Source organism: Panthera pardus, unplaced genomic scaffold (genome assembly GCF_024362965.1).
Source record: "Panthera pardus isolate Hobbes unplaced genomic scaffold, ASM2436296v1 HiC_scaffold_11, whole genome shotgun sequence".
Classification (NCBI taxonomy): Eukaryota; Metazoa; Chordata; class Mammalia; order Carnivora; family Felidae; genus Panthera; species Panthera pardus.
Genome location: NW_026526666.1, coordinates 79,991,160 through 80,018,781, shown reverse-complemented (window position 1 = coordinate 80,018,781; position 27,622 = coordinate 79,991,160). Strand labels below are relative to the sequence as shown.

The 27,622-nt window shown below is 51.6% G+C and overlaps 1 protein-coding gene across 5 annotated transcripts in view; it reads right to left on the bottom strand.

Annotated features, from left to right (window-relative positions):
* The window catches only part of DLGAP3 (DLG associated protein 3), a 63,069-nt gene extending 36,697 nt beyond the window's left edge, over window positions 1–26,372 (bottom strand). The window contains exons 1-4 of one of the 5 annotated variants that reach the window (XM_053897785.1): window positions 25,325–26,158; window positions 8,703–8,738; window positions 4,069–4,151; window positions 1,604–2,761 (exon numbers count right to left, since the gene is read on the bottom strand). In XM_053897785.1, coding sequence (XP_053753760.1) covers window positions 1,604–2,710 — 1,107 coding nt within the window. In that variant the 5' untranslated portion in view covers window positions 2,711–2,761; window positions 4,069–4,151; window positions 8,703–8,738; window positions 25,325–26,158. Of the gene's footprint in view, window positions 1–1,603; window positions 2,762–4,068; window positions 4,152–8,702; window positions 8,739–21,265; window positions 21,705–25,324; window positions 26,159–26,184 lie in introns of those variants that run through there. The other 4 variants (XM_053897789.1, XM_019429890.2, XM_019429891.2 and 1 more) reach the window with 4 other exon arrangements.
* Between the last annotated feature and the right edge of the window lie 1,250 nt (window positions 26,373–27,622).

The window sequence follows — 27,622 nt, the reverse complement described above, 5'->3', positions numbered from 1 at the left end:
AGTTTCTAACCTTCCCTACTGTCTACCCCTCCTTCTTGCTTTCCCTTGAGCTCTTGTAAGTTCTCCACCCAGAAGAGCCCTAACGTGTGAAGAACTTACCAGCAAGGCCAGGGACACCCAAAAGACACATGCAAGGTCAATTCTCTGTACCTTTGAACAAGCTGTAGCCTCTTCCTGGAAGACCCTTAATCCTCTTCTGCATTCAACCAACTCCAGCTCCACCAGGATTCAGCTCAGGGGCCATCCTCCCCCGAAGCTGCTCTGAGCAGTCCCCTGGCCACCACCACCCCAGGTGGGTGAGGTGCCCCCTCTGTGCCCCCACGGTGCCTGGGGCTCTGTGCTATCACAGCCTCATCACTCTATTCTACCTGCTTCCTTGTCAATCCCACCTCGACCCTGTGGGCTCCTCACAAGCAGCGTCTGTGTCTTCCTCTTTAGATCCACAGCACCCAGGAAAGCTCACTGAATGAATGACTGTGGATTAAACACGTGGAATGTGGGTTTGGGGGATAACTCTAAGTCTGCTGGACTTCCAGACCTTGTAATGACTTTTCCTCCTAAACCCATGGGAGGCCTCAAGAAAGTAAGCCCAGGGTGGGGTGGGGTGGGGGGGTTGGCTGGCTGGCTCAGTAGGAAAAACATGTGACTCTTGATCTCGGGGTCATGAGTTCGAGCCCCATGTTGGGCATAGAGATTATAAAATAAATGAAATTTAAAAAAAAAAAGCAAACCAGGGGTATGAGGCGTATGGGAGAGGGTCCTGAGGCAGAGAAAAGGAAGGTTGAGAGAGAAGATGGTGAGAAGAACCTGATCCCACCTCAGTGAGAAGATGGAGAGGGGACAGTGTGGGATGGATAAGGGCTCCATAAGGAGGAGTCAGAACTCCTCGCCTCACCTGCAGAGACCACACAAGTGGTGAGACAGGATGGAGACAGCATGCCAACTATCATGGGCACAATCCACTCCCTAGAAGCCCTGCCCTGGTGTTGTATCTGGGCCTCAGACTTCAGTGTGTCCCCAGCCTAGGAAAACCCACAGGACAGGCTCCCAAGGCTCTTCCACAGCCTTGTGGTGTCCTACTGCAGGCACCCCAGAATGACAAACCCCAGCACAGGCACATTCTGGAAATAACTGACCTTCATATTCAAACAGTATCTGGACCACCCAGATCTGAGCAGAAAAGAGGTCTGGAGAAGGCCTGGGGGCAGGAGAACTGCTTTCCAACTGCTGACCTCTAATCTCAAGGGAAGCAACTGCCAGGGAGTACCACACTATCCTGTCCACTGCCTACCCTCAACCTCATTCTGCCTCCGAGCTCATGAGACAGAGGCCAGCACAGCTTGTCCAAACAGCAGGTCGAAGGGAAGTCTTCCTGGCAGTGACATATAATGTCAGAATAGAAGGGCCTCTTCATTGTACAAATGGGGAAACCGAGATCCCAAAAGGGGCTCGAGGTGACACAGTGAGGCCAGGCAGAACCTCCCTGCCTCCAGGCCTCCATCATGGGGACAACTGACTCCCATCCAACCCCTTTGATAGCTCCCCGGGTGACAACCTCAATGAGGACTGTGGACCCTGTTCCCCACCCCCACCAAAGCCTCACCTGCAGATAGTGATAAGTCCTGGCTTTGGCCTTGGCCTCCGGACCCAGGAGTCCCTTGCCTGGCCCAGCCCCTGGGTATCCATCCCGGCCCTGGCTGACCATCATGGTGTGCCAGGCACTTCGCTTGACCGATTGTCCATCCAGTGACATGGACATGCCAGTGCAGGCGAGACAGCGGCCTTCCGACCCGCCCGAGCGCCCCTTGAAGCTCAAGTCCCGGTAGGACCCATCTGGAGCCTCCAGGCAGAAGGGACCACCAGGCTCCCCAGGGGGCCGCCCACCCGCTAGGAAGCCGCTATCGCTGTCCAAGTTGTCATCAGAGCTCCACCAGCCAGCGGCCTTGGACTGGTGCCGCCCGTCCCCCTTGCGGTCCTTGCTCTTGCTCCTCTTGCCGTGCCGGGACTGGTGGTGGTGGTGGTGGTGGTGGTGATGGTGGTGGTGGGAGGTGTGGGGGCCTCCAGAGCCCGGGCCGGGGTAGCTGTCTCCTCCGGAGCCACCTCTTCCCTCAGCCTTGGGCCCATTATAGTCCCGCTTCCCTGGAGCCTCCAAAGAGTGGGACTTGGCGAAGAGCTTCTGCACAGAGTGAACCAGGTGCCGGATACGGCTGGGGCTCTCGCTGCGGGCCTCCGGGGCAGTGCCAGACGCTGGCCCTGACCCGGGCCCGGCCCCTGCTGGACCTCGCTGGTATGGGAGTGTGTGGAAGCCATCTTGTTGAACTGGCAACTGCTTTTCAAACTGGTCCAGGAGTGTAGAAGGCAGGCGGGGGGCACCCTTGCCCTGAGGGTGGCCCACACAGTCTTCACAAGTGTCAAAGGGGCCCTGGCCGGGGTACATCCTGGGGAAGGTGCTGCTCCCCCCACCAACCCCGGCCCCCCCTGGCCCTCCCTCAGGGCCTACTGATGGCCCTTCACTCAGGCTCAGGGGCCCTTCAGGAGAAAGGTGTCCCAGGCCAGCTCTCGGGGCACAGAAGCGGGGCTCGGTGGAGAAGGCCTCCCCGGAGCCCAGCAGGTACGGGGCCCTGGCAGCTGGGCCCACGTCCATATGCTGCTGGTCGGCAAAGCGGGCTGGGCGGGGATGGCTACCGCGGTCGCCATGGTAACCCCTCATGGCCTCAGCAAGTGTTCTTCATAGTGTTGGGGGCCAGGCCCCAGGAACCTCCTGGGAAAATAAAGAGAAAAAGGATTTGGAATGAACAACAGGCCACTTCACCTAAAACTATCTATTATTAGGTATTCCAGTATCCCTTTAGGTAATGCATATCAATTTATTGTAATTAATTGTACTATCTTTCCACAAATGAGCTTCAAATTCCTTAAAACAGTCATACTAGACAAAGACACTCACAAGGGCACAAAATAATGCCATCATTCGTCAAATGCTGCAAATTTGATAAATACTTATTCACAAGATAAAATACCCTCAGCCAAATGAGTTTCTAAAAATCCTTAGGGTACCCAAAATAAAAGGATACCCAAACAGACTATATATATATATATATATATATATATATATATATATATATATATATATATATATGAAACCAGTCATTAGGTGAACTAGCTTTCAACAAACTGGCTGTAGGCAAATTGATCCAGAGCCACACCTCTGCCCCAGCCCTACCCACACCCACTGCTTCCAGGAGCCAGGCCTCAGGGTCATGGCCTCTAGCAGCAGCAACCAAAGAGAACGCTGGACCTGCATCTACATACCCACCCCCTCCCCTTCTTTCCACACCCTGTTCCTTCCATCTGGCTGCAGGCTCATTCTCCTCCCTCCCACACCCCCCCACCCACCCACTCCAGGGCTGAGACAGGAAGGAATAACCTAAGATGACTGCCTCTTCTTCTTCTGGGTTCCAAGTGTTCCCCAGTGAAATTTCCCCTTTTGCCTTTCACTCCCATTGGCCACTCCCATTCCACTGTAGGGGAGTCACACAGGGAGGAGAAACCATAAAGAGGAAGAACGTTGGTTGTACAAGGCAGCATCTAAATCCTAAACTGGGATTGGAACTCAGGAGTTCCTCCTCCCAGGAACAGTAGGCTGGAAGGGCAGGGAGGTGGTGGAGAGAAAGCGTTGGAACCAGTGCCCCTGGCCCCCATCCCAGGCTTGCCAAGGCTACAGGACAGAGAGGTCAGCTCTCAGCAAGAACTGCCTCCAATCAGGACTCCAGAGCTGCCAGGACAGGAGCTACAGCAGGAGGGGGTGTCAGCAGGAGGGACAGGGACTGAGGAGCTGGCAGACGGCGCCCTCCCTCATCCTAGACCAGGCTCCTGGGCCATCTGCTGACTAGGAGGGGATGACAGCCTCAAAGACTCCAGACAGCAGCACCTCCGAGACCCATCCTCCATTCCTCCCCACCACCACCTCTCCATATCCACTGTTTCAGGTTGCATCCAGAATAACTCAAGTCATTCTGATTTCAGAACCTCAATCTACTCCTCATCTCCCAGACTCCTACAACTCACCATCCGGGGTTTCCCATCCTTGGTGTCAGGATCCCCACCACCAAACAGAACTCTAACTTCAGAAGGCTCAGGACCACTGGCTCCTGATGGAAAAGAAGAGTAGTGAGCAAAGGAAGAAAGAGATTCTCCCAGAGTCCTCAGAGGACCAGCCTCTGGCCTTGACAGTTTCCCTTCCCAACCCCCCCCCCCCCCCAAACCAGGACTGATTAGATCCCCCATGATGCAGAGCCTTTGGACCCCCGGGAAATGAAGTTGGCTTCATTATGCAAATACATGCAAATGAGCTTACAGGTTGGACTACCTCCAACTGCAGGTGTCTGTGTGATCTGTCCATGGTGCTGAGCCACTGCTTTTCTTTTTTTTTTTTCCTCCATTGCCCTCAAATATAACTCCATTCCACAAATATTTGTTGAGCAGCTACCATAAGTAAGACTCTAAGTAAGAAGTGTGTAGAGGTGATTTAAGTGTGGTCTCTGTCATTGAGAGGCTTATAGTCTAACAAGGGACCAATCCCACATGACAGGGTTATTTTAGGTCGCTATATTTTTGCACAAGCTGTACCCTCCTCCTAGATCTCCTTCCATCTACTCCCTTCAACCCTTTCTCTTGGCTAACACTTATCCAGATGAAGCTTCACCGTCCCTTAAAGACTTTCTGTACTCTTATTCTGGGTTATATCTCTCTATTGGGCTTTCATAACACCCTGGGTTCCCCCATGAAAGAAACATAATACTGCATTGAAATTGTCTGTTTCAGTTTCTGTCCTCCTAACTAGAAAGTGGTCTTTTGCAGTGTAGGAACCATATCTATTTATCTCTGAATCTCCAACACCTCACTCAGGGCTTTGTCCAGAGCAGGTGCTTAATAAATTGTTCACCAAGTAGATGAATAAATGACTGGACTAGAAAGGGGTAGCAAAACATTATGCTAGTTCAGATGAAGACAGGAACAGATTTAATAGAGGGAGAGTGAGGAGGCTTCCCAGAGAACGATGTGTTTGGGATGGAGAACAAGATGGCTGTGTGTTCTGAAGACAAAGTGGTGGGGGAGAGAGAATTCCCAGAGGAGGAAACAGGAGGCACAAAGGCAGAAGAGGTGGGCAAATAAGGAATTCTTAGGGGTGGGCTGTGGGAGTTCCAGCAGACATTTAGGGTTTGGCAAATACTGGGATGAGGTGGGAGAGAGAGAGAGAGAGTCAGGAAGGAAGACAACTCTGAAGTTTGCAGCAGCCGTGACTGGAAGACTAATGATGCCATTATTAGACATAGGGATGTCAGGAAGAAGAGCTAGCTTTGCAGGCATGATTAATAGTAGTGGAAGAGACACAGTCAGACATCAGGAAGAACTTCCTGACCCTGAGGAATGTGAGACAATGGAGACAATGGTGGAGTCTCCTGGAAATCTTCCACAGAGGAGAGGGTGAGACATGCCCAGCCCCTGGCCCACCCTGTGGCCTGGACTGGAGAAGCTGTTGGTTACCTTTCCTGGAGAGAACCTGGGGTGACCTCACAGATATCAACTGCTTGGCTCTAGATAACAATTCTTCTCCACTGCCCTTCTCTGGGGAAGCAGAAGTGACTTCAGACCAAGAGGCCTCACAAGCAGTTGTTGGAAAAGCTCTTGGAAGCATCTCTTTGCTTTGGAAAGAAATTTTGATAGCCTGGTCCTTCATCCACATCATGATCCTCCTCCTCTTGCCCAGGCAGGACCCACGTTTGAGACTCACAGCACAAAAGTCCACTTTGGCAGAAGCTCAGACCATCTCATTTGCTTTGTTTGTGGTCACATCAAGGAGTGTCATGCTGAGCTTCCCAAGGGTAGATGTTCCCAAGCTCCCCCTACTCCTTGGCCCCGCCTCACACAGGTGCTGCTGCGAAGCCTCTGAACCTCCATCAAGATTATCAAACTTCAGTCCCTTTAGCATCAGTCCATGTTCTCCCAGCTCTAAGTCTCAGGGGAGATGGGCTTCTCTTCAGACAAACTACCCATGTCCTATAGGGTAGCACTGGGTAGTGGAAAAAGTACAAGCTCTCAGACCAGAAGGTGTGTGACACTAGACAAGTGACCAGATGATGCCCACTCATCTATCTCCCAGGATCTTAATATCAAATGATAAAATGTATATGAAACCATTTTATGAACTCTAAAAGATTACACAATGTAATCCCTCATGTGAAGCCTTTATTCTGAATTTGCAAAATCCCCAATGTCCAAATACTAAACTATGATCAAATGCAAACTGCTGGGGGAAGGAGATACCCAATTTATGGATTTCCTAAAGAAAAGACATCATTGATGTAGATTGGATTATACAGGCTTCCTCTTATATGGTATACTTTACCATCATATTCTCCTGCTGTCACCTTATATACTAATCCATAGAGAGGCAAAACAAGCAAGGAGGGGACTAATAATTCCATCTATCACCAAGACCTACGGATTTTGCTTCCTAAAAATAGATCTGCCCACTATTTCCATATCCACCAACAATGGTTGGCTGCCTAGCTAAAACTCACTCTCAACCTCCCTTCCCCCTTCCCAGCACCTGTAACTAGAGGCTACAGGATTCACTTTTGGCTAATGATACATACATAAAACTCTGATGGTTTCTGGAAAATATTCTGCCTTTGTGATAAAAGGGGTGGAGCTTGCTAGTACCATCCTTCCTCCCTTTCTTCTAGGCTTGAATACAACCATGAAGCCTGGAGCTAAGGCGGGCTGTCTTGCCACCATGAGAGAAAGGCCTAGAGAATCCCAGAAATGCTAGTCCTGGAGTCATTGAGCCATGGAACCAACATAAGCCGTCTGCCTTCCTCTGGGCCTAAATGTGGTAAGAAATAAACTCTTCTTTATTTAAACCATCGTTGGCCAGGTTTTCTGTATTTGTAAGTAGAAAGCACCACTAACCAATCCAGCTAACTCAGAACACCATCTCTTGCCTGAGCATCTGAAAAATCTCCTAACTGGTCTCCCTGCTTCCTTTCCTACCCAGCTTCCAATCCAAATGGTCACTTGGAAACAGAAATCTGATATTGTCACTTTTCTGCTTAAACCTCTTTATTGGCTTATTGATGTTCTTAAGATAAAACACCATAACCTGTCCAACAAGGCCTGCAGGGTCCGGCCCTTCCTACGTTTCCAACACCCTCTCACAACATGCTCCCCCTTGCTTTCTCTGCTCCAACCAGGCCAGTCTTTTTGCAATCCCATGATCCCATCAGGGACCTGTTCCCCCTGTCCAGAAAGCTCTTCCCGCCCACCTCTGCCTTGTTAACTCCTACACACCCTTCAGATCTCAGCCCCGTTGTTACTTCCTCGGGGCAGCTTTCTCTGGCCTCCCCGACTAGGTCAGATCTCCCTGCTGTTTGCTCTCAAGGCATTAGGTACCTGTATAGCTCTTATATCATTACCATTTTCAATGTGTGTGATTTGGAGATTGTCTGTCTCTCCCACTACACTGTAAGCTCCATGTGAGTGTAGAAATTTCATCCATCTTATTCACCCCCCCCCCACCCCTAGAATGATACTTGGCATATGGCAGGTGTTTGTTGAGTGAATGTGAGCATTTCACTTATGACATCTTATTTAATTTCCACAATTATTCCAAGGGATAGGTACTATCCTCCCCACTTCCATTTCACAGAAAAAGAAACTGAGGCTGGGAGAGGCTAACTGATCTGTCCTGGGTCACAGAGTTGGTGGTAAAACCCAAAGTCAAACTCAGTGTTGCCTCACCCCAACACCTTAGCTTTCCTCCCACCTGTGCTGTCAGCCCAGAGAAGACACCCTTATTAAAAGCCATTCTGAAGTAAACACAGTGATGAAAGTGAATTTGTCAAAAGAAGAAGAAAACAAACAAACAAAAACCTCACACGTACCCACACACTCCAGAGCAAACCAGAGTGTGGTATATGGTTTAGCCTTTTCCCCAAAGGTGAGTGCTGAGTTTGTTCCAAGTCCAAGGTCAGATAAGTACAGAGTAAAGGAAGCTCCCTGAAGCCCTATGGCAATTCTAGGTGCTGGTGGTATGTTCCCCATTTTACTGCATGAAGTCACCTCTCTACTATCCCAGGACACAGAGAGCTGCTCAGGTGATGAACCTCTGGGCCCAGGGAAACAGCCACTTTTGCAATTGCCTGTGCTAGCTCGGGAAGTGGAGAGTGGAGGAGTCTGGGAGGGTGCCGTGTATGACAAATTCTCTGATGCAGCTCGAATCTATCTGGGAATGGAAGAACTGGCACACATGCCGTCACCAAGAAATTACCCAATTTAGCACCAACTACACAATCCAGCAATTAGTTTCTTAAACCGGAACTTGCTGCGGGCCGCCAGGCTGGCGGGGTTGTTGTTACAAATCTCACTGGGAAACCAGCTGTGTAATTCGCCAGGAGGTTGTCACTGCCCCAAGCAATTACCTTCCAGAAAAAGAATGGAAAATGGAGGAAGGAAAAGGGCTGCAGAGGAAAGAGTCAGAGTGTTTTCTTTTTCTTTCCCCCAGGGCCCTGCCCAGCCAAATCAGTTGCTTTTCATTTTCTGAGACCCAGGCAACTCACAAACTCCCTGGATCAAAGCAGTTATGGGTGCAGACTCTGTTGTCAGACTTTCTGGGTTCAAGTCCCTTTCCACTTATTCACTTGCTGTGTGTCCTTGGGCAGGTCTTAGCCTCTCATCTGTAAAATGGCAATAATAATAGAACCATCAGAAAGGTAATAGTGATGTGATGGTTAACAAAGTGCAGTCTTTAAAGCCCTTGTACCGTACAGAATACTTAATAAAAGTAGCTCTCATTATCTGTCCTTTCAATTTTTTTTTAACTGCCTCTATTGGTTTACAGTGTGACCTTGGGTGGGTCACTTAATCTCTCCAGGACAACCATATAAGACCAAAGGTATTCTGCTGGGAAAAAAGCAGTTCTTAGTCAAGGCTGTCCACACCTGGGCACCAGGGAGCCAGACGTGTTTGGCAAAAGCCAATGTCTCAGAGGTAGACACAAAGCGATGCCTTGGGCAAAGCAAAGATAAAGATTTCAAAAATCAAATGTTAACTGATTCATGCCTCCCCCCACGAAGCTGTCTGGGAGAGCTACACGCTGGACACAATGGTCCAGATGGCAGCAAAGGGGTACAGTTGCTCTCTTGCTGGGGATCAGCCCTATCTAGTCCCCTCACACTGGAACCTATGAGGTCATCCCCATACCAGTTCCAACACAACAGAGCTTGCCACAAGCAAGGCCTGGAACTCATTTTGCTGCTGTAGTCCTGGGCTTCTGCAAGTTTCAGGCTTTGTCTACCCATCCCCTTTCCCTGTGTCAACTTAACCAGCATGGCCAGGATTCTGCCTCAGTTTTCCTGTCCGGTCCTCTACCACCCCCTGTCCTAACAGCAGCATACGTGGCGGGGGCTCACTACTGGGGAGCCTTAACACACAGCCAATGACCTGTAGCCCATACTCCTGTGTACATGGGTAGGCGTTCCTCCCCCAGCTGTCTGCCTCCTCCTGCATCCAGTTCTGCCTGAGCCCCCTTGACCATTTCAACATTTGGCTTTGCCCAGCTGCCTTTGGCAGCATCTCTTGTAGCTGGGCTGGTGCCCTTGTCCCTGACCTCTCTCAATCCTACCACCAGCCCTTAGGACCCCAGAGAAAAACTTCCTACACTTACTGCCCCCAGAAAATGGAGAAGGAAGGAGGAAGAGAATATTAGGAGGAAGGCTTGGGGTCTTTTTCATTCCCCTTTATTGCTTTATTTAATCAAGTCTTCCTGGGGGGTTAGGGTAGGAATTTTACAGAAAACAGGCTTACTGCCCCAAAACACTCGAGACATTTAGGTAGAGGCAAGTCTAAATCCATCTCCTGACCCATTGGACAGTGCTCAGTCTGTGAATAACCCACACTACCTATAATCTCTTTGAAAATCCCACCTCAGGGGGCTTTGCACTTGATGTTCTCTCTGTTGGAACGCTCTGCCCCAGATATTCCCATGGCTTCCTCTGCCTCATCTTTCAGGTCTCAGCTCAGAGAGGCCTTCCCTGACCACTCACTAACTAAAGTTGAGCCCCATCCCCCAGGTACGCTCTACATCAGCCTGCTTCATTGCCTTCATAGCACTTATTGTTCTTTGAGATTATTTTCTTTATCTGTTACATGTTTATAGTATGTCTCCTGATAGTAGAACATAAGCTGCAGGACGGCATGGACTTTGTCTGTTTCATGTGCTGCAGTATTCTGGGTGTCTCGAACAATGCCTGACATTAACAGATGCTCAAAAAAATACCTTCATGGGGGCACCTGGGTGGCTCAGTTGGTTAAGTGTCCAACTCTTGATTTCGGCTCAGGTCATGATCTCACGGTTTGTGAGTTCAAGCCCCACATCGGAGCCCACTGGGCTCTGTGCTGACAGTGCACAGAGCCTGCTTGGGATTCTCTACCCCCCCACCCGCCTCTCTGGCCCTCCCCCACTCATTCTCTCTCCCTATAAATAAACTAACTCTCTCAAAAAATAAACTAAATATATAGATATACAAATATAGACATATATATCTGTGTATCTGTATGAATGAAAGTCTTCACTTGCTACCCTCATCCACTCTACTCCTGTGCCCAATAGCCCAGAGAAAGGACCTCCACTCCTTTCCATCTAAAAGCTTTAGAGAGCCCCTGAAGGATGTAGTATTAGAAGTCCAGCCTCCAAACCCAGCCCTGCTCACCATACCTATCTAGCCCCTCTCAACTGGGCAGATACAGATGGGTTTTTTTCTAGCTGCATCTGGGTCTCTCCAGATGTGCCCCTTTGCACAGTTCAAGGAAGGCATTTGGGAGAAAGAGGAAGAAAGAGTGGGGAAAATGACTCTCCCCACACTGCAGAAAAGAATGAGACTCTGAGGAGGGAATCTCAGGGCTCAGGGTCCACCACCCACACCAAGTAGGTCTCTTTATTCAGACTCTCTGGGTTCCAGCTCCTCTCCCAGCTGGGGCCATATAGCCAAGAGACACCAGAGCAAAGTTCAGTTTTCCTCCTTCTCCAGGGCTGCCAAAGGCCCTGTGGGACACAATTCAGCCTGATCTCCACCACCCCCTCCTCCTTCCTAATTGCAGCCATGGCCAACTGCTTTTGGCCTGCTCCTCCCTTCCTGCCAAGTGAACCCATTCTCAGGCTCTTCTGCCTTGTCATGTCCATGTTCCCCCTCCTGAAGATATCCAGAAGCCTCCTTTGGGGGAAGTCATGCTTGCCCACTGCTGTAAGGCAGGACTCTTAGGACAAGACTCCTAGAGGACCCTGGTCAGACGCAGCTAGTCAGAGAGACTGTGGGTCTTGAGTTAAACTATTTGGGTTCATGTCCCAGGTCCACCACTTACTAGACATGTGGGCTTAAGGGAGGCCCTTCATCTCTCTTGAGCTCTCTTCACCTCAACTTCCAAATGGGGGCAAAAATAGTTCCTTTCTCATCGCATTGTCACAAGGATTAAGATAATACAGGCAAACTGTCCATCAATCCTATTGATAACGAGGGAGAAACCACTAAAGTGTGTGAGGTCTGGAACTGTGTGAGGGTCTCTAAGACCATTCTCAAATGGCCTTGGGCAGAGGCTGTAGCCATACCTGACTCAGGTTTGGATCAGAAATGGGTGCTCTGGAAACTCATTTATTTCATGTTTCACCCAGGACTTTCTGTTTGCCTGAGCTCCTTTGGAAGACTTCCTACACCTTGAGCATGCTGAAGATAGCAGAGCAGCCCTGGCGGCCAAAGATAGTGGCATTTGAGACTAGAGGCCCTTGATTTGCAGACCCACCAAACCCTGAAGCCAGGGCTGGTGGTCTCTCTTCCAACGCCAGGGATCTGAAAGGGAAAGCCCAGTGACCTTGTTGCTGGGTATTGGAAAGACAGTCATCTGCCTCAAACCATTATATTGCAACCTGCCTGCATGATGCTGAAAAACTTGTTTATCTGTCTGAGTCCCAATTTGCTCATCTGTAAAATAGGGATAATACCTACCTCCTAAGGTTGTGGCAATGAGTAAACAAGCTGATCTAACCAAGGCAGCTGACACTTATGTCTCCATATGGTGGCTTCTTCTGACTTTAGCACCCCAGCACCTTCTGCCATTTGTAGGTGTTTGATAAAATTTGGGCTGCTGCTGCTCTGGCCTCCATGATGCTGCCAGACTTCACCCTGCCAGAGCCATTAGAGAACAACAGGTAGGATCCCAAGCCCATGGCAAGGGTCCACTGGGCAGCAGCTTCTCAGGCAGGCCAGGCCCATGGCCTTTCCTACCATCTGGCCCAGATGTCTGGTCTCCTCATGGAGTCCAGAATTTAGGTCTGCCTCCTGAGTTAGCACACTGTCCTGTAAGCTCTCTGTGTCAGCTTGGACGGGGGCTGCCTGCATCAAGACCTGTCTCCTCCTCTGGGTTTCTCCTACAGGGGAGTCACACACAGGGCCCCCATGAAGGCTGGTTGGTTGGCTGACTGTCAGAGTTCACGTGGTAACACCTCCCACCCCTTACCACTGCCTGATCCTGTCCCAGCCTCCAGGGTACCTTAGCCTCTGCTCTCCTCTCTAGACTTCTAGGCTTAGCAGGAGCCACAACCACAGTGGGAGACAGCATGGGGAGAGGAGACAGTACAGACTGTGAGATCCCTCCATATGGAAGGCCTGCCCTCCCAGCTCTGCCCTCTGAAGAATGGTGTCCATTCTTCCAAGAAACCTTACTTACGCGTGCCCTCCCCATCAATCCCAGGACACAGCAGTTGCTATCTCCTCTTAGGCCCCATACTTCAACCCAATAGGGTAAATATTTGTTTGTGGCCTGTGAGCTCCTTGGAAACCAGGATTCATCTGATCTGTTTCTGTATGGACAAGACCTGGCATATAATAGACGCTCAATAAGTGATTGAGCCATCAAGAAGTAGTACCCCTCAGCTGGGGCACGGGGCGTAGAGGAGAGACAGAAGGTGGCAGCAGGGAAATGACTGCCTGCAGCTGGATCAGAACTCCCCAGCAGGCAGAGCTGGACCAGGGTGATGTGGGTTTCCTGAAGAACGGGGCATGTTCTGTCTAGCGAAGCATGTTAGCAGAAGTTGGAGGGCCACTTTGGAGGGATGCTATAGAATGGATTCAAGCACTGAACACATTTCAGACAGACAACTTCTGCTGCCTTTCAACTCTGAAGTCCAAGGTGCAGCTCTGTGAATGCCTACAACGGAGCAGGCATTGTGTCAAGTGCTTTTGATGCACGTCTTTATGCAATCCTCGCAAACTCTCCTTTGCGGTGGGTACCATTTTTACTCCCATTTTACAGATGAGGGACTGAGGCTCATTGAAAAATATAAAGAAAATTGCCCAAGGTCACAAGGGTGGAGGAAGAAGAACTGAAATCTGGTCTGAGTCCAGGCCCAACATTCTCAACCACTAGGAGACCAAACCCAAGCAGGTCAAAAGTAGCATGTCTCTCTGACCAAATGGATTTGATGAGGCCACCAAGTGGACTCCCAGTGTGTCCTGACTCATCACTCAGCCTCAGAAAACCTCCATCCCTGCTATCCCTCCCTCGCACATGGGCACATGTTGCCAAGGCTGCTTATTCACAGTTTAACATATGTGCTCATCCAGAGTCAGATTACACAGCCATGCATATCATCCAACACAATTCACGTGGCATTTGTCATATATATAGGCATCATCTACATAATGTGCACAAATACACACAAACTTGTTCCCACAAGGGTTCACACATCTGCATTTTTATCCAATGGACATTGATGCTTCTACACAGAGAAGCTGCCCAGATACAAACCTCACATACATGTTCATTCACATGTTTATCCCCAAACAACAAATATACATGTTCATTTCACATCACTCAGGCACCCACATCTGCTCAATGTCGTACACCAAATCCTCCCCCAACAAGAACTTTATCCATTGTTCCCAGATCCAGTACTAGGCCCAGGTGAGCAATGATGCTCCCTCCCTCTGGGGTTGGCCAGGCAGTCCTGAAAGGGGGAGAAGGCTCAGCCTGCCTGTGATGGATGGAATTAATCTATTGAGCTGGAGAAACTAAATAATTAAATCCCTAATCACCCCCCCAAGCCAGCCCAGGCCAATATAGCTGAGGGAGGGAGGGGGCTCTGAGGCCCAGACCAATATCCTAGAGAGGGGGAGGAGCTTGGGAAGAAAGAGATGGACAGAACCCTCCAGGAGTGCTCTCAGGGAGGAGCTCTAGCAGGCCGGCAGACAGACAGACAGACAGACAGACAGACATGGTTCTCAAGGGCCACAGGCTCTTCCTTTCCATGCTTGAGAAGAAAGCCTACCACCATCCATTGATACAGAGTGAGAGGATTGCACCCCCCCCCCCCGACCCCTCCCTTCCCCTCCACAGATGCATCCTGGGAGTGCATGGGGATAGCAGACAGACACTCAAACTGCCCAGGACTGTGGCTGCCAATGGGGTCCGCCCAAAGTGGGGCTGATCCTACCATCGGTAGGGGCCTAGCACACCCCTGCCTCATTCAGAGCAGGCCCCTCCACAGCCTGATGCAGATGGCAGGGAAGGACCCCTCCACACAGGTGCACCTGCTTCCCTCAGGAAGTGGGTCCAGCACGTGGCTAAGAGGCTGAGAATGGGGCAGAGGCCTGGGCAGGGGGGCTCACGGAATCAGCCTGGGAGCAGGCCCCAGTCCCATTGGCTGAAAAGTGGGTCATTTTCCTTTTGAAAAATAGTGAGAAAATGGAGAAGTAGGTCGGGCTCTCATCCCCTCAGCCCCAGGCACCATCCCCGACTTGTCGGGTGGGGTGAGGAGAGATCTGCACATGCCACGGCCCGGCCCCATCTCCCCCAGGACGCTGCCAGGGAGACCCCCAGCACAGGAGGCCAAGGTCATCAGCATTACTCAGGACACCCAAGGGCACGGGCACTCAGAGGCCAGGACTGGAGCTCAAGCCCCACCCTGCCCTGGGGGCCCTGGGGTGAAAGCAGCTAGGGCCAAACCACGGGCAGGGTGGGGGCTCCAGCACATAGGACCCTGAGGAGCCTCCTCCCATCCTCACGTCTGTCGTGATACCTCCTCTCTTCTCCCTTTCCTCTTCGTCCACGTGGGCAGAGTCGTTGCCATGACACCGCGGGCAGGTGGGCGGCTCTGGCGGCAGCTTCGGCCCAACCCCCAAGCTGGGAGCCCAGGTGGGAGGGGAGCGGCGACAGCGCCCCCGCCCCTAGTCCAGATGGAGAGGAGATTGGCAGAAGGCCCCCAGACACCTAGAGCCTGCAGGGGGCTCTAGCACTGGCCTCGGGGGGATGAGGCAACCCGGGCGCGAGCCTGGAGGTCTGGGGGAGCAGCTCAAAGAGGGCTGTAGGCCTTAACCGGCCCTACCCCAGTTCGGGGAGCGGCACGGGGCGGGGCTGGCCCACCACTCCCACTTCTCCCCTTTCTCGCCGGCCCTCCTCCCGGCTTGCCCCACGCCTCGAGTCTCAGTCCCTTCCCGCCGGCCGCCAACCAGCCCCGCCTGAGGTCTAACCTCAGTCCCGCACTCTGCTACACCGGCGCGATTCCCCGTGTCTCTTGGGAGAGAGGAAAACAGCCAAAGTTGAGACTCTCCGAGAGCTTCCTCCCCTACCACCCCCACCAACCCCCCCCCCCCTCCGTCCTCTGGAAAACGGGTCCCTTTTCCCTGGATGTCCCCACATACCTGAATTCACATCACAGCCTGGGGGAACCACTCACTCCTGAGCCCATACTCGGCCAAGGCATCCACCCCACCAGGAGAGAGGACCCAGAATGGAGCAGGGAGAGGAAGAGGGGAGGGAAAATGCTGAGGAGGCTGCCCTGCCTCCACCATATCTGACTTCAGGAAGGCTGGCCCAGAGCCCTGAGTCCTTTCCGGGTCTGGGTCCAGACCCGAGGGCCTCTGTCCTAAGTCTCTGCGGCTCTGACCTCCTAAGACCCTTCCCCCTGTCCAGAATGTTGTTCCCTACCCTGTTCCCTAAGGCAGGAGCCCTGTATCACTGACCAAATGGAACCAGAGGGACCCCTACACAGCAGCCCTCTGTAATCTGGCTGGCAAGGGTAGGCCTAGGTGGGGTGGTGGTGACAAGACCCAAAAGGAAGGGAGAATGTCAGCCAGGGTTATCTGGAAGGTGTCCGGCTTGCCATGGGGTGTTCATGACATGCAAACCGCATACACACATAAAGACATTTTTACTTTCTTCCTTAGCCGTCTCCAGCTGAGACAATAGATCTGACTGGCCAAAATACATACGTGTGCATGTGTGTGCACAGGAGTGCATGCATGCATGTGTTTACACATTGCATCTCCTTTTATCCACCTCTACTTCCACTGTTCTACATCAAAGCGGCCCTCATCCTAAGTTCTCACCAAAGCTACTTCAGCAGGCTCCTAACTGGTCTCCCTACCTCACATCTTGGCCCAACCCCCATCTATTCTCCTCACTGGCTGCCAGTGTGATCTGTCTAAAATGTGTTTATTCAACAAATATGTATTGAATACCTACTCCGAGCCAGGCACTCCTCTGGACACAGTAAATACAGCAGTGAACAAAACGGACAAAGCTCCCATTCTGAAGAAGTTTATATTCTAGTACAGCATGTATTATAGCATGTATATTAGAATGTATAGGGTATATATCCCCTACATACACCTCTGAGCACCACAGCGTCTGATCAGCCTCGGGCTTGGCTCCCTGACTCCGAAAAAGAGAGATGATAAACAAAGATATTTAATAATGGAGTGGGGTGAGGAGACAGAAAGACAAGGGGATAGTCAAGAGAGACTGTGGGGGAGGCCTCTCCAAAAATGTGACTTTTGAGCAAAGACTTGAATAAAGTAAGAGAGCAAATCACATGGGTATCTGGGGGAAGAACGTTTCAAGCTGAGGGAAAAGTTAGTACAATGGCCTCAAGGTGGGACTGTGTTCACCATCTTTGGTTCTTGTGGAACCAAAAGGCAGCCCTTGTAGGAATGACACCTGAGATCAGGGAGGTCACTGGTGACTGGGAGGTCAGCATTTATGTCACTCAAGCCCCACTAAGCACTTTGGATTCCATTCTGAGATGAAAAGCCATTGGAAAGGCAGGACCTCATCTTACTCAGGCTGGTTTTCCAGGGGAGAATCTATGGGGGAGGGGGCTGGCAAGGGTGGAAATAGGGAGACCAGCTAGGACATTTCCTGTCACTGAAACACCTTTTCCTACAGTTGTCCACCTGGGGAATACCTATTCTAACTTCAGGCTGTGGCTCAAAGGCCTCCTCTCCTATGGATCCTTTGCCAAACCCTTCTCCTCCCCACCCCAGAACTGACCAACCTCTCTATAGGTCTCCACCACCTCCAACGAACACTTATGTTGCACCGCCTTCCTTAATACTCTCCTTACTTGGTTCCAGGTCTTTTACCTTCCCTAGATTGTAAGTTACCTGAGGTCAAGGACCATCCCCAGTGTGCAGTACAGACTGTAGCAGATCGTAGGCATAAAATAAACATTGGCTGAACGAAGGGATGCATTGGATGAGGCATGTGTGGTGTAAAAGGGACTATCTGCAGGCTGTTGTTAACATGTGAGTGGGTGAGTGAGGTGCACATGTATGCACTCACCAGTTGCAATTAGGCCAGTGTTAGCATATGCCCACATATCTCTGCATACTCTGTTTATATGTATGTTTGTTAGCATGTAAGTACATGGTGACAAATACATTCCTGTAGATTTATTCATGTGTGTACATGTTAGAATGTGCATTTAGGTCAAGGTAGGCATACTGAAGCATAGACAAGTAATATACACAGACACACATACACACATATTGCCACATGCCCTGCACATGTGAGACTCATACACATACTCAGGCCTCTCTAATATCCCTGCCCCTTTCAGCCACCAAGGCTACTTTGTTCTGCTTGATTCTTGAAATGTCTGTGATCACGTTAATGTTTAATCTCCCATATTCTTTCCCCACATACACTCCTAAGCGCCATAGCATCTGATCAGCTTGGGTTCGACTCCCTCACTTAGCCATCCTCAAGGCCTGTATAGGTTTCTCCTCTGAAAACCCACATCCTATGGATGGTAGTGAGGAACATGAAAATTTGAGACATCTCAAAGAGGCTGCTTTCTGGAGAAGAGCCACAGGCATCAGAGTGGATCAAATTCAAGCCTGTGGGAAAACAACTTTTGGACAGCCCCAGTGTTCAGCCAGAATCTCTCTCTCTCTTTCATTCTTTCTCTCGGTCACATTTATTCACATGACCCAACTTAAGTGCATATATTCATACGCTATTAATTCATGTGTGCACATATGTCCCCACATCCATGCTCACATGCAAACTTAAACACATATGCACTGTTGAGCAAGCACCCCAATACACACACACACTCACACATAGGTTTAATTAATTGTCTTCAAAGTCACATATATACGTGGATGCGCACATAAAGTCATACATACATATACTTATGTATGCATGTCTCAACACTTATACACAAGTCCGTTAATGTGTTTGAACACATTCATACACCATACTCATGCGTATGTGTACATATCCACAGTCACATACCCACTCACAGGCAGAAAAACACATACATGTGCACTGGAAGAGCAGAGATATACAGTCCATCCCCTGACTTCTATCCTGTGAAGAAAGCCAGGAGTCCATATTCTCTCCAAAGGACATCACAGGTTTGCACTCCCTCTCTTTCTTGCCAGTCTCCCACTTCTCCATTTGGAAAGTTGTTCCTACTATCAATAGGATATGTCCCAGTCCTGGACACACCCCATTCCCACCCACTCTCAGAAAAAAAGTCATTCTAAAAATGGGCTCTGTTATCCCTTTGTCCGATGCCTGTAGTAACCAATATTTCCTCAGGCAACCTGGAGGATCAGTAACAATGAAGCAGGTACACCTTGGAGTAGGTGTACTTTTACCCACCGAAGAGGCAGCTCCCACTCCCACCCCCATATACATATGTAACTCTTAAATTTAAAAAGAGAAAATAAAGAGAAAATATCAAGATCAGAGTTTTTCCTCCCAGTACCTCTGGATATGGTCCACTGCTCCCAGACTCCAAAACAGTTACTGGAGCAGAAGAAGGAACAGTCAGATTATCTCTGGGCCCTAAAACCTCCTGAGATGCCTCTCCTTTCCTAGAGGGCAACTTCATGATGTTCAGTGGACCTCTTCCACCACAGCCCAAGGACCCTGCCAAAGAGAGGATCTCAAGGCTCCAAAATGTAAAGATGATGACCTTGGCTCAAGATAACAAAAAAAGCAAGTATTTAAAAAACAGGAGCTGGGTAGGGAGCAGGAAGGGAAGCTGAAGACACCTCCCAGCAGGAAAGTGGCTGCCGGAACATTGGATCATGAATAGCAGGACTCTCCAAGGGGCCAGGGAGAGGGAGGTGGACATCCAGTATTCCGTGTGGGGGTGGAGGGGTGACTGCTTCAGGCAGTAGCAGCAGATCCAAAGTAAAGTCTTATCAAAGCTGTTATGTAACCAAGGGAGCTGAGTGGAGCACAAACACCTCCCCTCCCCAAACAGGCACCCACACCCACACCCACCACCTCCCAGCACCCACAGCATAGGAAAACTCAGCTCCTCCCAAGCAGCTAGAGAAGAGCAGAATCATCTTGATGAGTTACATCAAAACCATGATGGGTGATGGGCTCCTTATTAACTAGAAGTCACATCTGGGAAAGAATGAACTGGCTCAGCTTGGGGTCCCTACATACTTCCCCCTTTCCTTGAACTCCCTGCCACACCCAGTTTTTGCCCAGCATCATCTGGAACCCTCTCTGCTCTCCCCTCGAGAAGGATCCCATTTGAATATTTGATTGTGCTCTTGGGGATGGGAAGTGAAGCTGCCATCAACCCCTCCTGCCTGTTGTTCCCCCACAGTCTCATCTGCATGTCCTGACATTTGGCTCTCATCCCCCTGGGATGACAAGGGAAAGGACCTGGAGAAATAAGGCCTTGCTCTATTCCCTTCTGAGTTACAAAGATGAAGTCCAAGAACCCAGAAAATTGAGACAACTCTAGGTTAGTGGGGAAAAGATTTCCAAGGAAGCTGAGGATTGAAACCCAGACCCTATCCCCTAATTTCAGGGGGAGGGGTTTCTCCCCCAAATCTTCCTCTTCTCATTGCCCTGTCTCCAGTGGCTTCCTCCTTCTCTGCTCTGTGGCTCTGAACAACCCCACCCACTCTTGAATCCTTTGCTTGGAAATCTTCCTCCCCAACAAAAGTCTCTTCCAAAGGCTGCTCTGAGCTGTGTTTGGGGTAGGCAGAGCATGAGACAGGCTTGCAGAATATTTCACTGTCCCCTGCCTCAATTCCGAAGTATGCCGGGCAAAGGAGTACCACATAGTCAATCAAACTGTCCTGAACTCCTGAGCTCTATCTACCCCAGGCCTAACTAGCAAACCTAAGCTCTCCTAATCCAGAACTGTCTTGAGTCTGAACTTCTGGGACCCAGTAAGAGAAAAGCTGGTGCCCATACCCCTGAGCTTCTTGCACTAAAAACTATCCAGAAGAGAGCTCACAGCCACAATATCATCCTCCATTCCTACCTCCACACTAACAGAAAGGTGGTTTTGGAAAGGGGAGGGGGAACTGAAACAGGAAAAGAGGAATCCTTTTCTCAAATACCACTAATAATTGTGAGGCCAAAGACAGAGGGAGGACCCCAGAATCTATCTTTCCATCCAGGGACTCCTTCCTTGGAAAGTGGGTCATCTGGGAGAATTTTTCTAGTGAGCCCTCAGCACTGCCTAGTCACCATTCCATCATCGGGTCCCAACGCAGCCCCATTCAAGACCCAAGACAGTTCCGAAGAAGCAGATTCCCGCCGAGTCCCGTTCAGCACTCGGGACAGCTCCCAGCGACTCTGAGGGGCCAGTCCCCAGAAACCCAGGATGCTTCACCCCACCGCACAAGAGTGCTCTTTAAAACAGAAGCCCCTCTCCCCTGCCCATCCCACACTCGCTCCCGTCCACCGGGAGCACCTGGTATTGCCCCCTTCCTTCTATGTCCAAAGAAAGAAAAGAAACCCAGACACGAGGCTTCCCTGAGGGAACCTAGAGAGAGGACCCCACCCACCTCCTTTCAGCCCTGAGCCTCTCAACGCCACTCACAGCTGGTTCTAAAAACCACTTTTCCTTCTTAACCACCACCCCAAAGATAAGAGAAATACTCACGTGGGGGCTCCCAGCCCTGTAGGCAGATGTAGTGGGGGGAGGCAGAGAGAGGTAGCTCCCCACACCCTGATCTGAGCCCCCTTTCTGAAGGAGCCAGCTCCCATCTGGACTGGGGGGAGGAGAGACATGTGGAAGCACTGATTGAGGGGAGGGGAGAAGGGAAAGGGGAGGAGGCAGTAGCGGGGGACTGCGGGGTGGGGGTGTCGAGATGGGGGCAAGGGAATCCTTTTTAATTTCATTCTCTCCCCATGTCTACATCAGCCCTGCAGGCTCAGCTCTTTAATATTTACACATAGGAAGAGGAGAGGATGAGAAAGAACAGAGAGTGAGGGGAGCAGGAGATACCTGAGCTCAAAGGACACAGAGGCAGGGGCCTTCAGGAGCTGGGAGTTTGAGCCCCCCACATCATTCCCAGCCCACTCCCATTCTCAGCTCTTGACTGGAAGGAAGGAGGAACCCTGGTACCATTCTGTCCCTTTGTTAACAAGACACTTTGAAGCTGCATCAGAAAAAGATCAGATCCCCACCCACATACCTGGACACCCCCACAAACCCAGATTTCTTGGGTGACTTATGTGCAGATGGTAGAGGCAGTATTCATGTGCAAGCATGTTCTGATACTTGAAAGCATGTTTACATGTGGGTTGCTGTGTAGAAGCATATGAACATGTCAGCTAGCATGTACAGGTCTATACAAGAATGCTCTGAGTGTATTCACATGTAATAGCTCAGGCAATCATACACAAACTTATGTAATCAAACATGTAAATCAGTCCCCCAGTGACCTACCCCCAACTCTCTAGCTACAATCCAAGGACAAGGCCATCCACTTCTCTAGAAGCCCTTATTTACTGGCCCCCTCCCTCATAGCCTCACTTTTTCTTTCTGTGACATGGGAAGAAGAGCTGGTGGGAAGGCATGCTGCATTTGAGCCCAGGGACTCGACAAGTTATTAGCAACAATGAGCTGGCAGCTCGTTACCATAACGATGGTGCCACTGCCTCACCCCAGCTCAAACCCAGACTCCCCAGACAGCAGGAGGCCCGCTGAGCCAGCAGTCTTCAGACTGGGGGGCGGGTAAAGAAGGAATCAAGACATAATGCTTGTATAGTGGAGGGTACACAGCTGTTCTTCCAACTCCCACTGAGACAACACGTTGAATCCACCAAGTGGGAATAATATCAGACTCTGGAAAGGTTTCCTGACCATGGGGATGATAAGACAATAGAAGCCCCTCTAGACAAAAGCTTCTTTTGTCATTTGCTCCCTTCATCGCCTCACTCCAAGAACCTCTTCTACTGATCTTAGTAGACTAAGAGAAAAAACAAAACAAACAAACAAACAAAAAACAGCCAAATAGAAGGCCCCTCTCTGAATTTCAGTCTTCCCATCTGTGAAATGGGGACAATTATCCTATCATTTCCCCTAGACTTCCAGAAAGTTTAATTAGAAAGGGTTTAAGGGTAACTATAGACCCTTCCCAAACCAGAAAAGCCCCAGAAGTTTCTCTACCCAACAGGAATCCATGAAATAAGGAATTGTCAGGCCAGCTAGAGGCAAAATGCATCAGAAATTGGGTGGGATGAAGGAAAATGGAGCTCAGCCTGCTCAAGCCCTAACATCAGCTGGAGAGAGATGATGTGAGGTGCCAGGCAGCAGCCGAGCTGCCACAGAAGAAAAGTCTGGGAGTCTGGCCTTCAGCAACTCCAGCCCCTCACCAGCAGGTATCAGGACAAGCCCATGGCCTACTCAGTGGTGGGTATGGTTACAAATCCCCATCCCCAATAACATCTATCTCTCTTTTTGAAAAGGTCCCCAGGTTGAAAGATCTACAGCCTTAGGCTTAGTTAGTCTTTGATTCTTCTCCTCAAATCCCCTCTGCTGAGCTCTGATGGGCACAGATGGGGGCGGGAGGGGGAGAATTCCAGGAAGGGAAAGCAACATGGGGGGTTGGAAAGTTCCTGGGCTAAGACTAGCCAGGAACACACAGGTTTGCTGTGTGACCTTGGGCAAGTCCCCTCCCTTCTCTGGGCTTCAGTGTCCTCACTTTATAATTAAGAGGTTAGACGAAGTTAATTCTAAGGTCCTTTCTCTGGCCATCATTCAATAGCTACATACAAATTCACTCCTTGGACATGAGCACCCTGCCATAAAATGCCAGTGGGCACTGTCTGCTAGATCAGTGGGACAGTGGGAGTGAGGGGATGCAGGGCTTGTATCTGAGGCTGTTCATCCTATGTTCATGTTCCTTTTAGAAACACCTGCCACCCTAGCCCTCCCGGCTCCCTTTTTAGACCCTGATTCACTGCCAACTCACGAAGCCTCTCCCTTCCCTCCCTCCTCTCTTTCTCCCCCTCTCTCCCTTTTAGGCCTTGGCAGCTGGGTGCAGAAGTAGCCCCAGCAGTCAGGGAATGCTGGGGTGAGGTGAAGATCAGTGCTCCCAGGGTCAGAGAGAACACACCAGGGAGTACTATTCTTTAACCTTGGCCCAGCCCAGCTCTTTGAAATCACCCAAAGACCTAGGTTGGAGTCTTTCTGTTCCACTGATTAGCAGGGTGAAATCATGAGAAATGCAATTCACCTCTCAAACCTCAACATCCTCATCTGTAAATTGGCATTGTATTTAGTTGAATTACATGAAGTTGCTGTTTTCATAGGTAAAAAGCAAAAACAACTGAATACTGACAATTTCATATGGCTTAACCTGGCCTGCCTGCTTCCCAAGGCTGTCTGGGGATAAGAAGAAAGAGTTGAGAGGGGAGTATTTTTCAAAAGCCCTGGGCTGATAGAAGGGCATTGTTTTCCTACTATTATTACTTCAAAGAGCTTTAGCACAGACCCACCTGGAGCCAAGGAACTGAACAAATGACCCAGAACTTGGAAATTTAGGACTTGGAAGTCTGGGAGACAGCCACCTGCTCTGATGACTAACAACAGGACAGAAGCTTCCACCTGGCCTCCTCAGCTCCTGGCACTAAAGGGCCCTTGGTGAAACATTACTGGGCTGACACAAGTTCCCAGGCTCCAAAATGAAGCACACAGACACTCCAGCTCACCCCTGGTCATACTACCACCAGGGGCCCCAGCAGGCAGGAAGGACACAACCAGTAGCATCCTAGAGGATACCCCCTGAGGTAGGTGAAGGTGAGGATCAAGGTGGGGAGTACAATGCAGCTCTTGCCTGAGTCAGAGGTGAGGAGTCACAGGGGAGGAGGGATGATCTGACCTCAGAAAAGTCTGATCTCCCTGTCCCATGCCTCCACACCACCAGGAATCCCCTGGGGAGAGGAGGGACAAGGCCCAGGTGTCAGTGATTCAGAGTGAACCCTGCTCAGATACATTCTCACACAGCCAACACACACAGGCCACAGATACCTGGACCCAGTCACAGAGACACAGTCACACTGGCACACACACATCCTATTCACATACACACGCACAGAGACATACACAGGCACACACGGTGACAGCACACACACTCATTCACACACATGTCTACAGATACATACACTGTAACACACTCCACACTCACTGCATACACCCACTGACACACACTCACCCACAATGACACACGCACACTCACTGCCATACAGAATCACCCACAGACCCACACGGTGACACACTCACACTCATCACAGACACAGTGACACGCACTCACACTCACACACCTGCAAAGGAAACTTCTCTCCGGATCTCCCCAACACCACCACTTCCCCCCACAACCCGGCTGGCTACTCCCTCCCCAGCCCGAGCCTCCAGCCCCGGCCAGCACTGGGCCGGGGCTGGCCGGCCCCCGAGGCTCAACCCCGGAGGGCCGGTCCTCGCTCCGCGTGGTCCCCCTGCCCGTGTCCGGGGTCAGGCCCGCGGCCGCCAGGCCGGGGCGGGGGCGGAGGCGGCGGAGGAGGCCCAGCCCTCCCCCCACCGCTCCCGGGGCCGGGAGCCGAGGCCGCGGGAGCCCGGGGCGTGGGCGGCGCCGGGGCCGCAGCCAGGCCGAGGCTGGGGGGCGCTGCAGAGGGCGCCGCGAGCGCGGCCCCGTCCCCACCCCTCCCCGCGGCTTACCTGGCCCGGCTCGGGCTCCGGCCGGGTTACATGGTGCCGGCGGCCCGGGCCGGGGGCGCTGCGGCGGCGGGCGGGCGGACGGGCGGGCAGGGACGGGGCCCGGCACTGCGGAGCCCCCAGCGGAGGGGCCGCGCCGGCTGCGGAGCCCCGAGCGAGCGCCGAGCGGCAGCGGGCGCGGGAGCGGGAGGCGGCCAAGCCACGGAGGCTGGATTTCCCGGGGACCAGGAAGGGGAGGCGGGGGGATCCCGCCCGCGCGCTCCGCCCCCGCCCCCGCCCCCACGCAGGGCTGCCGAGCCCGGGAGAGGGAGGGGGACCGAGCTCCCCGCCCCCGCACCGGACCCAGGAGGGCCGAGGTCGCAGCCGGCGGACCGCCGCCGGGGTCTCGGAGGAGCGCCCGCCGGGCGGAGCGACAGCCTTGGGGAGGCCCCCAGCTCGGGGGTGCGAACCAGCTCCCCTCTCCGGGGACCACCGGGTCCGTGTCCGCCCGACCCAGGAACAGGCACACGGTGTCACGACCAAGCACAGCCGACCTAGGCACAGGGACCCAAGCCCCGAGGCGGGCGGCCGGGGAGACAGTCGCACAGCCCCACAAGCACGGAATCGCGCCCACCGAGGCACAGTCACACCCTGAATGTCACACACAGCCCCCTATACACGTTGCCTCGGGAGACCCTTCGGGTTTTCCCAGTCAGCTACCCGACTTCGGCTCCTGGCTTGGGTTCGAGGAGTCCCCTTTCTCTGCCCCAGCCCCTGCCAGGGTGGGGCGCTGTGCCCGGCCTCCAAGCCACGGACAGGAGTCCCCCACCCACAGTCCGCACAGCCCCAGGCATTCCCAGTGTGGAGGGAGAACCCCGCTATACCTGGCGACTTTGCTGGGGCTCCCACCCTTGCCCACTGTGCCCGCCCACCTCTAGGCCCTGAGCCAGGGTTTGTGCCATGGCGGGGGCGGGGTGGGGAAGGGAAAGGGGACTGTCCGAAGCACAGCCGGAGGCTGCAGAGCCAGGACACAGGCTGCAGGAGCCAGGAGAGGCGGAGGAGAGCTGACTGCAGCAGTTCCTGGCTGGAATCCGTCTTGGCGCCCAAAGCGATGCTGTAATGGGGGGGGGGGGGGGGGGGGGGAGGGGCCGCTTGGGGGAAGCCGCAGGGGGAGGGGCTGGAAATGTGGGGGAGGGGCTGGTCCTGGATCCTGACTTCCCAGGGTGGGTGTGAGGGAACACTGCCTCAGGCGCTGAAAGTTGGGGTGGAGAGGAATCCTTAAAGCCCTCTTCCCATCTTCCTTCCTTCACCTCGTCTGGTCTTGAAAGCTTTGGGGTGGTGAAGTGAGAGCTTGCAGGCTTGGGAGACCAACTGTCCTCCTCTCCGGGAATGGATCTTGGAGGAGTTATGATTGAACATCCACTCAACAATTCCCTTTTCCCTGTACCCCTTTGGGGTTCCTGGCTCTTCCTTGTATAAAGGGGGAAACTGAAGCAGGGAAAGTAGAATTCAAAGCTCCAAAAGGGAGCTACGCCCTTTCCCCTTTCTCCAGGGAAATGTTTACAGATGCCACATGACATAAATGACAGAAAGGAGTTTGGAAAGCCCTTCCCCAAGGAAACTTAGAAGTCTGGGGACAGGGGCCTGGCAGAATGGTTACGTGCCCTGCTGCCCACCACACCTGTTCCATCAAGAATTTTCAATCATGAGCTAAGGTTGCAGACCATTTCCAGGCCAGGGACCACCCACGAGCAGATATGACAGAAAATAAAGTAGAAACTTGTTCTCAGGAACCCACTTTAGAACCGAAAGAACCATTTTGCTTTCCATGAAGTATGAGAATAGTCATCATGTCAGACACCAAAAGGCACCACCATGGTTTCTCAGATACACATTTTGTTAACTATTCTGACATTGGAATGCATCTTATAATGAATAGGGACATTTAATATGGTTTTCTACTTTTCTCTTAAAGCTGTCATCAAAGGGTTGATATGTTTGAGAACTGAGAATATAGGGCAGCTTTCATTAGTTAACTCAACAACGATTTACTGATTATGATTAATCAGACAGGCTTACCTTAGGCCGTGTTCTTTCATAGCCATCCAGTGACATATAAGGGAGATGGAAATGTAAGCCAATAATTACGATCAGGGCCAGCTTCTTAGGAGTGTGAGCTGTGCAGTCACACAGAGTCCCACACTTAAAAAGGCCCCACTCTTGGTGTAATGCTCTGCTGTCACTATCTTGGAATTCTTAATCTTTAACAAGGGACCCTGCACTTCACAAAGTATGATTGCCGTGTTAGGAATTCCATGCCTT